The 13,944-nt window shown below is 44.7% G+C and overlaps 1 protein-coding gene across 1 annotated transcript in view; it reads left to right on the top strand.

The window, feature by feature from the left end:
• Positions 1-13,621, top strand: part of ERC2 (ELKS/RAB6-interacting/CAST family member 2) — a 919,611-nt gene extending 905,990 nt beyond the window's left edge. Inside the window, exon 17 of the mRNA XM_034658488.1 lies at positions 10,721-13,621. Coding sequence (XP_034514379.1) covers positions 10,721-10,948 — 228 coding nt within the window. The 3' untranslated portion in view covers positions 10,949-13,621. The remainder of the gene's footprint in view (positions 1-10,720) is intronic.
• The last annotated feature ends 323 nt before the right edge of the window (positions 13,622-13,944 follow it).

Genomic DNA, 13,944 nt, shown 5'->3' with positions numbered 1-13,944 from the left:
CCCTGCCTTCCCTCAGCTGTTGCTGGCTTGTGTTTATAGTTTCCTTTTTTCCTCTCCACCTACCAAAGGGTCTTCCCCACCCCCAAGAAGGCTAGCACCTTTTGTTGTAGGAAACTGATTTGTGGTTGCTTCGAAAACACAGAAAAGTTTGAAGCAAGTTGAAATTAAAGCACAGTTAATCGAATGCAAAACTCCAGCCCCATCTGCCAAAAATAAATAGTTTAAAATATGAATTTCAGATCAGCGACAATGACGACTGTGTTTATGGCAGTGGGGCTGACTGCCTTCAGCGGCCATCATTGCCAGCATGCACCCAGCATTTAGAGATTAAACAAAAACACATTGAACTTGCTGCATTAGCTGTTGCCACATCGGAACGCTAATGGGTTTAGTGACCACAACCAACCCAGGCCAGAGTGTGTCAACAGCCGAAGGACCAGACTTGCTCCCTGTGTGTGCTTTGCCCAAGTTGTTACAAGTTTAATTCTTTGCAGCTTACTTTTCCTGCTGTGTTGGCCTCTCCGACTAGAGTGTAGCCGCCAGCCCACCAGCGTGTATAGCAGGGGCGTGCGGACCCTGGCAAGAGCTCTGCGGATGCTGACACCTTAGCCTTTTGGGCCCGATGACCAGTTAGTACAGCTCCAGAAGGTGCACTTGACTGTCCTCGACCTCCAGCCTTCTTTACACCAGTCCCTTTTGGAAATGGCCCAGCCTGAAGCAAGTGCAAAGGGCCTCTTGATTTGCACTCACTGGGAAAAGTGGAGTCTTCCTGCCTCCCTTCCTGCACAAGAAGGCAGATGCACAGTGTTTGCACCATCCAGGGGGGTTCTTTGCATTACACTCAGGCTTTCCGCCCCACCTGAGAAACGAAGTCCACTCTCTCTGTTTCTGGACAGCCGAATCAAGTCCTGGGCTGCAGGCCCTCGGTGGTGAAGAGGTTAAATTGCTCAACCGGCTGGATCTGTGTTTTCCTGCCCACACTTGCTCCTGGCCTAAGGCAGTGCCTGCTGTTTGGGGAGGGAGAAAGGGAGGTCTCGCCTGGACCCAGGTGGCCGACAGGCAAACCATGTTATTAAGAAGCAGGGATCACAAAACCTTGATCTTCAAAAGAGACCCCTAATTAGTCGCCAGCCCAAGAGTAAATGGCATTCCACCTCAGCGAGGCGGCGGGAAGGGAGCCTTCAAATTCTGGGGACTAATTGCCATTACTGGCTCTATGAAGATCCTGTTGTAAACACTTGTCATCTGAGCCACTTCTCGTCGGCAAACTTGAGATATCAAATTGTTCCTTCATATTTCAGGTTCTGCAAAACGCCTTGCCGGCCCCTCTTTCTAGGAGGAGCACCTCATTCCTGCCCGTGACCGCTTTCCTAGCACCCGGGCTGAAAAGGTGTTTCCCTGTGGGTCCGCTGTGTATGGCAAGCTCAGCCTAAAACTGAATTCTTGTCCGTAAGGGATTTCAGAACACATCTTACTTCCTTCTCAATTGAATTTGAAAATGCCTTCTCAAAAATACAGTTTAACTGCAGGCAGAGGCATTTATCATGAAGCTAATGGGGCTTAGGCTTTGGGCCCCCTCAAGTAGATAGACTTTTCCCAAGACCCTGGGAGAGGCCCTGCTGATGTGGACTATTTGTGTGTTCTTTCTCGGTAAGAGGGCCCACCGAATGCTCTATTCTTCCTAAACCAAACTCCACTCCGAAAAATACTGTTTACACCAAACAGATCTAAAAGGCGTAAAAGCAAGATGTGCTCTGTAATATAGCACAGAGTGTGTTCCTTACCTTTTGTATCAGATACTCTTGTGACTTCCGGAAGTTAAGTATTGTCTCCCTGTTCTTAGACCTACTGGTTCTTGGTCCTTTGGGCCACCTGGGAAGGGAAAGGCAAACTTCTCTAGGCCACATGTAGGATTCTAGGTTTTGTCTAGGTTTACTCTTGATCTAGGAGAAGGTTTCAAGAACTTTGGGGCCAAGATACCCTGGATCCATGCCCTTCAAGGGAAGACTGGCTAATACCAAACTCAGATGACAAGCGAGACCAAACTAAAGAGAGGTTGGGGGACATGGGGATTTGGGCTTGTGACTCTCCAGACCACGGGGATTTTATTATCTGGACACTTGGGTGGCAATAAATATGTCAGAGGAAGAGAGAGAGGGAAGAAGAAAGCAGTGAATAATTTCTGAACGTTCTTGTGAAGTGCGAGTTTTCTATTCACCTTTCGGACCGGCTTTAGCAAGCACTGGGGACTCCGAGACCGCGTGTTCTGCGCCGACAACCGCAATCAGCTGCGTTGCAGGGCCAAATGCCCTATGGTGACAAATAACCCCTCTCTCCCAGAACTGAGCTTCAGACCCCTTTCTTTGGCGAGCTAGGGAGTGACCGTTACTCAGCAGTAATTCCTTTGTGTGAGCAGCTCAGGGTGGGACAGAAAGGTGGACACAAGACCTAGGATATTTGCTCATAGGGTTCCATTATCTCTGCGATGAAAGCCCATGGTTTTCACTCTCCAGGTACCCTTCATAACCTCAGACAACTGGGAAGCACGGAGGTGGTGGCCCTCCCCGCGCCGCGTGGGGTTCTCCATCATGACTCGGGCATTCTCCCCTGTCTCCGGGGCCGGGCCCGGGCGTTCTGTTTGTTGAAACAGTCCCTGTCTCCAGTGTCACTCTCGGCGCTCCCAGAGATTCCCAAAGCATTATTTTAACCTATACGTTTCACTGATTGGAGATGTGAGAAATCCTATGCCAAACTTTTGGTTATTTTAACTAGTTCAGGAAAGAAAGACTCACATCGGTTTTGACAACAAACAAAACCAGTTTTTGTTCTATCACTTATGTTTAAAAGATTCCGATTTCAAACTAAACACAATGTGTGGTTATTCTGTCAGCGACTCTACGGCCGCTGGGCCGCTGCCGCTACACACCGCATACATCACTGTATTTTTAAAATGTACTTAATGAACATTTTTTTTCTTTTCTAGTAACTACTTCATTGCCTTAAATGAATGCATTCCAATAGAATTTGTAACAAATGACCACTTTGTGTTTGCATTAATGCCAAACACGTTTAACAAATTTTTAACAAGGAACCCTGGCAAGATGCCAAACTCCTAGAGGGACACTGAAGGAATGCTATAAATTTAAACTAGATTTTACCTTTTCACTTAGCTCAGCAAGTGACTTAGGTGTCTCGCTATCTCAGGATTGTGGCATTTCTACTTTATGTCAGATAAGTTGGACATTTTCATTATTTTTATTACTTAGATTGTACCTATTTCCACGGGACTTTTAAATCTGTGCTGCCGTGTCTCAAATACTACGATGGCGGCTTAGAATAGATGTTTATTTCTGCGAAATTATTCATGTCTTGTATAGGTTGGTAGATGCATGTGATACATGCCTTACTATAAATATAGTTATATTTAAAACAGCACAGTCAACCCAGGAAATATAAAAGCAATGGATTGGACCAGCGTCCTCGTCTACGGGGAGGGATTCCCCTCCCCCCACTGAGGGTATTTGGCAGCATGGAGAGCCGTTTTGGATTGTCATCACTGGGAGAGTGGGTGAGGCGCTGGTGTTTAGTGGGTGGGGGCCGGGGGTGCTGCTAAGCACCCTGTAATGGTCAGCGTCCACACCACAAAGAATGACTCAGCTCCAGGTGTCCATGGTATCAAATCGAGAAATCCTGGAGTAAAGTAACAAAGCCCTTTGGCTTATGGACAGTGCCCCAGGCTGAGGAAGTATTATCTTAAGAAAACTTACAACTAAAAGCACATTTCTTTAAAAATCACGCAGAGTACCCAATGCTGATGTTGAGTGGCAGAATTCTGACTTGCACTTTTTTTTTTTTAATTTTTTTTATTATATTATGTTAGTCTGACTTGCACTTCTGCCTCTGTCTGCCCTTGAAAAGAGAAGAGTAAAGCTGGCCCGTAGTATCCCAGCCTAAAATGTCAGCTGAGGCAGCGCTGAGAATGGCTGGTGGCCCGAGGATGAGAGAGCGTGAGCCCGATGACCCACCCCAGGTGCCCCATGCAAGGCCGCGGCTGGGCGGTGGGGATGGTCTCCAAGACGGGGCAAGGGGCAGGCAGGGCCCTGCACGTCCCCAAGAAGGTAGTTTTAGGTGTTTCCTGGACACTTTTATTTTAATAGCTTTGCAATTATTGTAATGTGTATTAGACGAATACTGGCTCCATTACGGCATTAAAATAAATCTTTTTTGTTTTTCGAGCATAAGCTCTATTTTTTAGAATGATGCGAACAAGCACTTACATAAAAACAAATCTTTCCTAGAAGGGAAATTTAAGTTTTTAGAAAAGATTTTTAAAGAAAATTATCAATTTAATGTGACAGGTGTTATGAAGACTACAAAAATCGGGAAGGTGGAAAACAAAGGACCAAGGTCTAGAAAATTCTGGTATCATAGTAAAGAGAATGGGCTCTAGAAGTGAGAAGATACGGGTTCAAATCAGACCCCAGGAAGGTGGGAATTTGACCTAAAGTGTTCAGTCCCTGGAAGCCGCGGTTTCCTCGTCTGTGTCAGGGGCTGTCACCCCAATTAGTACCATGGCGCTCTCAAGCTTGCTGGCGATCGTTGGAGCAAAATCACAGAGCACCACGGCAGACGGTGCACCCCAAACATTAGCTATGAGTAATTCTGACTACGATAATAGCTACAGAAATAAATCCTAAGGAGACCTAGCAGTATATGCTGCCATGCATTTGATTTCCTTTATTTAAAACACTGTGGGTGAGTTGCACTCCACATGCAGAACCCCAAGTTGAAATCCAAATCCAGAGTCTCTCTGTTGCCCAGGCCAGTAAGCTCTACCACCCCTAACAGCAGTTTGCAATTCTGAGCTGAGCCCTGGCTGGGCCCACCCCAGCCCCCACCCCCAGCCCTTCGGGCTCTCAAGTGTTACATTTTATTGCCCCGTGGAGCTGTAGGAGGCCACTCGCAAGGTAAAATGTTGCTCTCCACTCATATTTTTGAATTATGGCTTCAAGGTGGTTGCTCCTATCAAGAAAATTAAATGATTTAACATAATTTGTTGCCACTTTGATCACAACAATAATAAATAAATCTTCATGAGGAAAACGGGAAACCCATTCCGCCCCGTTTTAAAAGATGTTAAGTAATAACACAGATGTAGTTATAGAATTTTTTTTTTTTGAGCAGAAACAACTCTATTGGGTTTTCCTGTGAGCAGAATCACTTAGTGGAGGTATTCTGCAGGATGCCTGCTGCCCCCCCCCCCCCCAATGAGCAGCTCTTCTCTTCGCGCAGCTGTTAATGAGCCTATCAGGGGCTTGCTGCTCCATGGGCACCGTGAGCAATGTCAGGGGCATCCGAAGCCGTGGTGAATGGGTGTCTGTTTTTGTACCTGGGGGCACAGCACACATTTGGAAAGCACATGGAGCATAATGGACATTAACCCAGATGTCAAAAATAGCCTGCGTTTTACTACTGTTATTAAACAGTTTCCCCTTTAACCCCTCCGTGTTTACCAAAGACCCCTTTCTCCCAGCCAGTTTCTGCAAATCACTACTGAAAGGGCAGGAGAAGAAAGTCATAATCGGGCAGGTGTCTTTATTCCAAAGAAAAACAGTCTGAAGGAATATTTGTGAGACACCACACGTTTATAGCCTGCTCTCCTGGGGGCGCTTGTCCTGGGGCGGAATCTTACTGAGGGGCTCAGCCTGCCTGCCCCACCCCCACAGGCACTCCCACCCCCACCCCTGCACACCAACTGCAGGCTTGGTTCCCTTCCAGAGAACCAAGTCAAGATTTTTCACAATGGAAATAGACTTCTATTCTACTATGATACTAGTTACACATTCTTTGGTTTAAAAGAATCTAAGAAGTGCGGCAACAACAGAGATTCTAAAGAAAGTTTTAAACCACCACGCAGAGGTCATTATTAACAATATTCTGGTTTGTGCATTTGCAAGTGGTTATGTTTAGGAGTGTGTTGCTGCAAAAAATAAGATTGAACTACACATAAAGAATCGTAATCTGCTTTTTTCACTGGAAAATTATGGACATCTTTCCATATTAAAAAAATACATCATGATTGGCATAGAGTCAATAAATCTTAAGGATGCCTGTCACAGATCCCTGTTCATTTCCTTTGAGCTACAAATTTTTTTAAATCCTCAGTCTCGTATCTATTTGTGTATCTAGTTATTGTCTGTCTTACTCCTAAAAATACAGGCTTCATGAGAGTGTAGATTTTTTTTTTTAAGATTTTACTTATTTATTTATTTATTTGACAGAGAGAGAGACAGCCAGGGAGAGAGGGAACACAAGCAGGGGGAGTGGGAGAGGAGAAGCAGGCTCATAGCAGAGGAGCCTGATGCCGGACTCTATCCCATAACACTGGGATCACGCCCTGAGCCGAAGGCAGACGCCTAAGGACTGAGCCACCCAGGCGCCCCCATGAGAGTGTAGATTTTGTCTTTGTTATCATTATACCCCTGCACCAGGCACGTTGCCTGACAGAGAGGAGCTATATTCGTTTTCTATTAATGCATAACAAATTAACACAAGCTTAGTGACTGAAACAACGCTCATTTATTATCTCACAGTTTCTATACATCTGAAGCCAAGCCATGCACCACTGGGTTCTCCCCTTAGGGTCTCATGAAGCCAAAGTCAAGGTGATGACCAAGCTGGACAGTGATAACCTGGAGGCCCTGGGGAAGAACCCACCTCCAAGCTCATTCAAGTTGTTGACACATTCAGTTCCTTGTGGTTGTAGGACTGAGGGTCCTGTTTTCTTGATGGCTGTCCATGGGGACTGCATTTTGATTGTGTGGGACACTTTCAGGTCCTTGTCCCATGATTCCCCTCCATCTCAGCACAGCAAACCCCAGTCATGTTTCAAGTGTTCCTTTCTCAGGCACAAAAAGTCTGTGCTATTCAAAGCTCCTGCAATTAGATTAGGTCCACTCACATCGTCCCTCTGGATTAACTTAAAGCCAACTGATTAGTGACCTTCATTATATCTGCAAGGTGGCATAATCATGGTGTGAGATGTTCACAGTCTTGGTCTCAGGGGTCAGAGCAGGAAATCTTGGTGGGGGGTGGGATTCTGCCTACTCTAGATGCCCTCTAATACCTGTGGAATGCATGAGTGAATCGATTTGTTCCATGAACTGTGCAAGGCACAGGGGATGCTAAGTGAGCAAGACCGGCCTGGCACCTCCCTCCTAGATCTTATAGCCTAGACCAGCGTTATTCAGATAGAAGTATAAAGCAAGCCACATCAGGAGTTTTCAGTTTTCTAGTAGCCACATTAAAAATAGTAATAAGAGGGATGCCTGGGTGCCTCAGTTGGTTAAGCATCTGCCTTCAGCTCAGGTCATGATCCCAGGGTCCTGGGATTGAGTCCCATATTGGGCTCCTTGCTCAGCAGGGAGCCTGCTTCTCCCTCTGCCTGCTGCTTCCCCTGCTTGTGCGTGCTCTTTCTCTCTCTCTGACAAATAAATAAATAAAATCTAAAAAAAAATAGTAATGAGAAACAGGTGAAATTAATTATAATACTATATTTAACTTGATCCAATATGTCCAAAACATTATTTTAACATGAAATCAATATTAAAAAAATGAAATTCATACTAACCAATATTATACTGTATGTTAACTGGAATTTCAAGAAACAAAAATTAAATAAATTCAGAGGAAAAGCAAAGAATAAAAAAGCTAAATTCAGAATAAATCTAAAATTTAATATCTTAATTTACAATCATGTAAAACCAATATAAAAAAATAACTCCTTACAAAATCTTCAAAACATTTTACACTTACAGCACATCTCAATTTGTACCAACATATTTCAAGAGCTGAGGAGCCACGTGTGGCCGGCCGGTGGCTACGCTGTTGGTTAGCTAAAGTCCAGACACATCACCAGAAGGGGACAGCGAAATGTGCGTGAGACTCCTTGTGCCATGTCCCACGCTCAGGAGGGTCAGGCAAGGCTTCCAGGGAGGAAGTGACATCGAAACTGAGACCAGAGAGCGAGCAGGCATCAGGCACGAGGAGGGTCGGTGTAAATGCACATCAGAGAAAGACAGGGTTGTGAGATGAGGAGGAAAGAAAGCTTGAGCTTGCAGAAGCAAGTCCAGCACAGGTGGAACCTGAAGTGTGGGGCGGGAGAGAGAGGGGCCAGCACTGCCGGAGTCCTTCCTCCGTGCCGAGGGCAACGGGATTGTGCATGCAGGTGTTCCCCAGGGAGCCCAAGATGGAGGAGCTGGCCTTATTGGAATAGCGCTGTTGGGGGACCGGTGAGCTATACGGAGTGGGATGCTTCAGGAGAAGCTGCATGGGGACAGAGTGGGCCTGCTGTGACCCTCCAGGGGAGGCAGGACTGGCCAGAGATGATCCCACAGTGAGTGGCTGCCTGGATTGCCTCATGGCTGGGAAAGAGGATTCCTTTTTTATTTTTTTAAGGCAGAGGCTTATTTGTCCCCCAACAAGGGATCATCTGCATTTCTAAGTGCTGGCAATGTCATCTGAGTCTTTCTCTCAAAGCCATGTCGGCCTCCCAGATCGTCTGGTGGAAGGAGCAGCAAACCGTTTCTGAGTGTTCTCTTTTCCACAGCATAAACCTTGCCCCAAAGCAGCGCACGGCCGTTATGAGGCACTGTATTCTGCCTAGTGACCTGTCACCCAGCTGGAAATCTTTCTCTCAACTGAATAAATGATTGTTCTTTGCTACTTTATCTTGGAAAAACATCAAGGACATCAGGCATTCACTGTAATTATTTTTCACTCGTTTCCCCATCTGCATTTAGTACTACTTTGGGTTTCTTTTTACCTTTTAATCATGTGGCCTTTTAATATATTGGTCAGCCCTTTAAAAGGATGATTAAGAAATGCTTAATGCACAAAAGAATTAAAGCTATGCACAGCTCACGAAGCAGAAAGCGTGCTCGGACTTACAATTTTCATACAAAGTTTGCAGAGATTTTATGTGCCAGAATGAGTAATATGATCCGCTCTAGGAACTCCCTAGCTTTCTGGCTCTGCAAAAGTCATTTTTTTGCCTCGATTCAAGTTTCTTAACCAGAAGGGTTACACCAAACTCCTCAGAGTATGAATTAGCAGAGTTCATCCAAGCCGCATATTTCATTTGTACTGTTTAACCAGGGCTGGGAGGAACTGCGTACCTGTTGGGATACCGGGATCTTTGGCACACTCATTAGTCAGTGTGGCTGGAGAAATTCTGTGCATCAACCACCAAATCAGATAGCTCGGGCTGTGTATAAAAAGTGGCTCACACATGTGTGAGTGCGTGTGTGTGTGTGTGTGTTTGATCTTTTCCCTCCCTGCCATATTCCCCAGATAGCTGCACTATTGCCATGTGCCCCGAAACTCCCGAAGTATTCAAAGGCCATATGTGAATGATAATGAACATCAGCAGGGAAGCGAGTCATCCTCTGAAGGGTCACATGGGACGGGCCTCTCTTCCCACCCATTTCGCTGATTCTTCCCAGGCCGTATTTGGATTCCACACCAGGGCCTCCTGCTGGGGCCATGAGAAAACGTGGGGTGCTCCTGCTTATCCGTGCCCCGGACGCGTGCCATGCAGACGGATGGTGATACGTTTAGGTTTAAGGTCAAGCATGCGCACACCATTGCATGCGGGGAGGAAGGCCAACTTTGTTTCGTTCTTCTCTATTTAAGGAGAGATCGATATCCTTTTTAAAAATATGCGTTTTTCCTGTGCGAAATATACATTAAAATGCACCATTTTAACCAGTTTAAATGTACAATTGAAGTGTAATTCAGTGGCATTTAGTGCATAGACAGGGTTGTACAACCCCCACTGTCCATTTCTACAACTTTCTCAGTATCCTAAATGATCGCTTAATTGTACCTGCTAAGCTATAGCTCCCCTCCCCCACCTCCCCTCCAGCCCCTGGCAAACCTCTAATCTGTTTATTGCATCTATGAATTTGTCTATTCGAGATATTTCATGTAAGTGGAACCGTACAGTGTTTGTCCTTCGGTGTCTGCCTTCTTTCACTTACGCCACTGCCGTGATGTCTTCAGATGGCATTCATATTGTGGTGTGAATCAGAACTTCACTCCTTTTTAGAGCTGAGTAACATTCCACTGGATGTAGATACCACTTTTGTTTAGCCATTCCTTTGCTGGTAGATGCCTGGCATTTGTCGCTACCTGTTGGTTGTTGTGTCCCTGTTTCCATTCCTCGGCGTTCACACCACATAGTGGAAATGGCTAGGTCTAGTATCCTCTTACGTTCTTGGTCTCAGCTGTTAAGTTTTCTGGTGTCCTGACCATCTTTCACTCTCTAATCTCTATAAAGTCAAGTTAAAAATAGTTTAAGAGCCGTACTCATTGTAGAAAAGTGTGGAGAGAAGACAATGAACACATAATCTGGTCACGTAGAAGGTAATCACCGGAACATTTTGGTGTATTTCCTTTCAATTTCCTTTTGCCTATCGAGAGACTTCTATACCTGTATGCGACATCTTTTAAAAGAGGCCTCTTCTCAGATGTGTTTACAGGATGTAATTTAACCATGTTCACTCTGTCCTTCCTCTGTGTTTCCTCCCCATGAGGCCCCTCCCCATCCCAACCAACCCCAACCAAAGCGAGTAGCGGAGGGTCAGTGCAGAGGTGGGGGTTCTCTCCTCTATCAATGGCGCTTGCTTTCCCTGCTAAATTGTGTGCTTTCTTGTTGCAGCTATCAGAAGAGCTAACTAAAGGGGAAATGCAGCCCTGCAGGAGCAATATTCTGATAATCTATTGCAGCGTGGCTCACGTCGCTGGCCATCACCACCTGGAACGCTCATCAGGACCGGAAGAGGAGCTTTCATTTTCGTTATGGCGCACAGTTCTGTTCAACTTGATATTTCCTTTATCATCTCACGTCATTTCTCATGGATTCAGATATGTTGGACGGGAAGAATGAGGAGGAGGAGGAAAATGACAGATCCTCCATTTTTTTTGTCGGGATTTGGGCGTTTGAAATGTGATCATTTCTCCTGAATGTCATTATTTGATACATTTTATTTATGTTACTTACACATCGTGGGATAAATTTGAACTCCATGGGATCTTACCTGTGGCTTCAGCTTCTGTTGGACCACTAGCTTCATCTCCAGTTTTTCCGCTGGTTTGGTCGAAGTGGTCATTCCTAATGCATTAGATTATCAAAAAGTGTGAATTCTGTGAGTGAGTGGTGTTGGCAGTGTGTATACCAGGATGCATGGAGTGTTTGGCGAAGAAACCAAAACACCAAAAATGGCGAGCCTTTACCCTCCTCTGTTTCTTTAATCCGCTGTCTGAAGAACCACATTTTGATGGTGTGACCTGTAGTTACCTCTGGGCCAGGTTGGAAATGAAATCAATTTTTTAAACCACTAATACTTGCCAAGAAATCGCCTTATGAGAACATGGTGTGTGTCTCTGACAAAGCATGGCTCATCTAAACCGATCGTTCATGATTTTATCCACCCTGCTTTTGTACTGGAGAGTGGCAAAAGCCTGAGGCACCCGCATACTTCTGTTCCATGCGTCCCAAGCCTCAGTCTCTTACCATTTCCATACACGCAGGTCTCCGTGAAGAAGCTGGGACTCATTCACATCTCCAGATCCAAATGCTGTGCAAACAGTATAAGCGTAGATCTTCTGGAAATGAAGGGTCATTTCTCTCTCTCTCTCTTTTTTTTAATGTCTCCAACATGGATTCCAAAGCATTTCAGCATCATACATGAAAACACTGATGAATGAGGAATTATCACAAAAGCTGTGTATCTGTATATAGCTCTGCACAACATGTGTTGTGGGTACAGAGTCTTTATTTAAAGCACACGCCAGGGAAAGAGACCAAATTTGGAGGTCTTTTGCATACAGTGACATGGTACTAAGGAGAATTTAACTCCCACTGCTTTCTCCGAAGATTAATAAATAACAAAAGTTGTTTTAACTTCATAAAACTCACGACAGGTCTGGCAAACATGTGCAACTCTCGCATTGATCCACTTTCTCGTCAATGGAAGGAAGCCTTCCACAGGTATGCAAGTGGGAGATGAAAATCTGCATTCTTAAAAGGATAAACAGTGAAGTTAAGCATGAGTGGCCTTAATAAATACAGTCGTCTTTCTTTGCTGCTGTGGGAAGGATTCTACACAGATGTTCCTGAAATCTTGCATTGAATTTAGTTGTTATTATTACTTTTCAAAATGTTGGTGCAATTAACTCCGGACCTCTCCCGTGAGCCATAGAGATATTTAAAAGACAGACACCTTATTTGTCGCGGAAGATGAGACAGTGTCTGAGCTGCGCTGTTCACCCTTGGTGCGTTAGGAGTAATATATTCAAGCAGGTTTCTTGCTTCTGGCTTTGTTCTTGTCGTCAGTAAGTATAGCGAACTACGTAAAGCTTTCGTGTTGCATAAACAATCCAAATACATTCATGTCTAAAAAGTTTGTCCTCTATCAAAGAGATTTAGGATCTCGGTTGGAGAAAACAGCAGAGTTCTTTGCAAGCGTCTATAGCACATTTTGACGTAATGTCGCACTGAAAACCCAGGCCACACAAACGTGTCCCCATGAACAATTTGGGTGTCCTCAAATAGGCGGTCCTCACTGCCTCCTACAGCCAGACCTTGACCTGAACTCTGCAACTGAATACTTGAAGTAGGATTAGGAAATCCACTAGGGAAAATAGGGTCCTCAAAACAGAAAAAGCAACCAACCATGTATAGTTAGCTATTTCTAAGTATGTGCCAATTTTGTCACGGCTATTGTTTGGGGGAACATTTTTTGCCCCACTTTTGTTGGTTTAAACTATTATCAATCTTACCATTATGGGGGCATATTATGTAGTCCCTAAAAAATTAAATTCCGTCTGACATAGCATCTTTTCCCATTTCGTGTAATATTCTCTGATGTTTGGGGGTTACCAAAAAAATTCCCTTTGCACAAAAATAGTCTCTGGGTTTACAACAAACACTGTGATGTTGGGGAGATATTTCCTTTGCGCAAACATTAGCAGGTACCCCTCTAATGATAATGAAGTTGAAAAAAAAAGTTGAGGCTAACATTTAGGAGAAGGTGGTCTTCTTGCTTTGTGCAAAAGCAGGCTTGTACTTTATACCCCATTTGATTTTGATGTACAGTCTCGATTTTGTATTTAATGATTTTTGTGTATCCAGTATGCACGTTAACAGCGTGTCAACTTTCATTTGAAAGTGGGTTTCAATTTACTTTTTAAACAGTGTTTATGATGAGACCTCCAATGTGTTGACATAAGCTCTATCTGAGATGTGTTTGTGTAGAGTGGCGTTTGAATGCTGCCAGGGGTCAGTGTATCTAATTCCCAGAGACCCTCGTTTGATAGTGCTTCTTGTAATTTTTCTTCAAGTGAGTGGCATGTGGGTTGTGAATATTGACCGTGTGATTATGGACTTCGATATGAAAACAATAAATAAAACTAAGGAACCCTCAGAAACTACCAGTGGGCATGTATTAGCCAGTCATTGTGACCTCGTGTCTAGTAGGACTACCACAGCATACAAGGTATGTACAATTCATAACTTTGTTATCATGTGTATGACAAGTACTTTGTGCTGGTCGCCTTATTTATATTCATCAAATAAACTTTGTTTCTTTCTGAAGTCAGTTCATTCCATCTCTAATAAATGCTCTGATGGTGGTTGCCTCTAATCTTTTTTGGGTCACGGGTCTTCGTTTGAGGAGCCTAAGGTCAGCCTTGGAGGGCAAAGAATGGCGGACGGAAGTAGTGCGCTCACCTCACTGGAGTGGCCGAGGCACAAAGTTCCCTCCACACGCAGCTGGATCCGGAGGCTCCTGTTAAGAAATTTAAGTCATTGGTGGGATCGCCCTTCCTTCCCTCCCGCCTTCCCAACCCCTTTGTTTTCTTTCTCTCTCTCTCAATTGCCCC

Source organism: Ailuropoda melanoleuca, chromosome 4 (genome assembly GCF_002007445.2).
Source record: "Ailuropoda melanoleuca isolate Jingjing chromosome 4, ASM200744v2, whole genome shotgun sequence".
In the NCBI taxonomy this organism is placed as follows: domain Eukaryota; kingdom Metazoa; phylum Chordata; class Mammalia; order Carnivora; family Ursidae; genus Ailuropoda; species Ailuropoda melanoleuca.
This window is presented reverse-complemented; position numbering and strand designations above follow the sequence as displayed.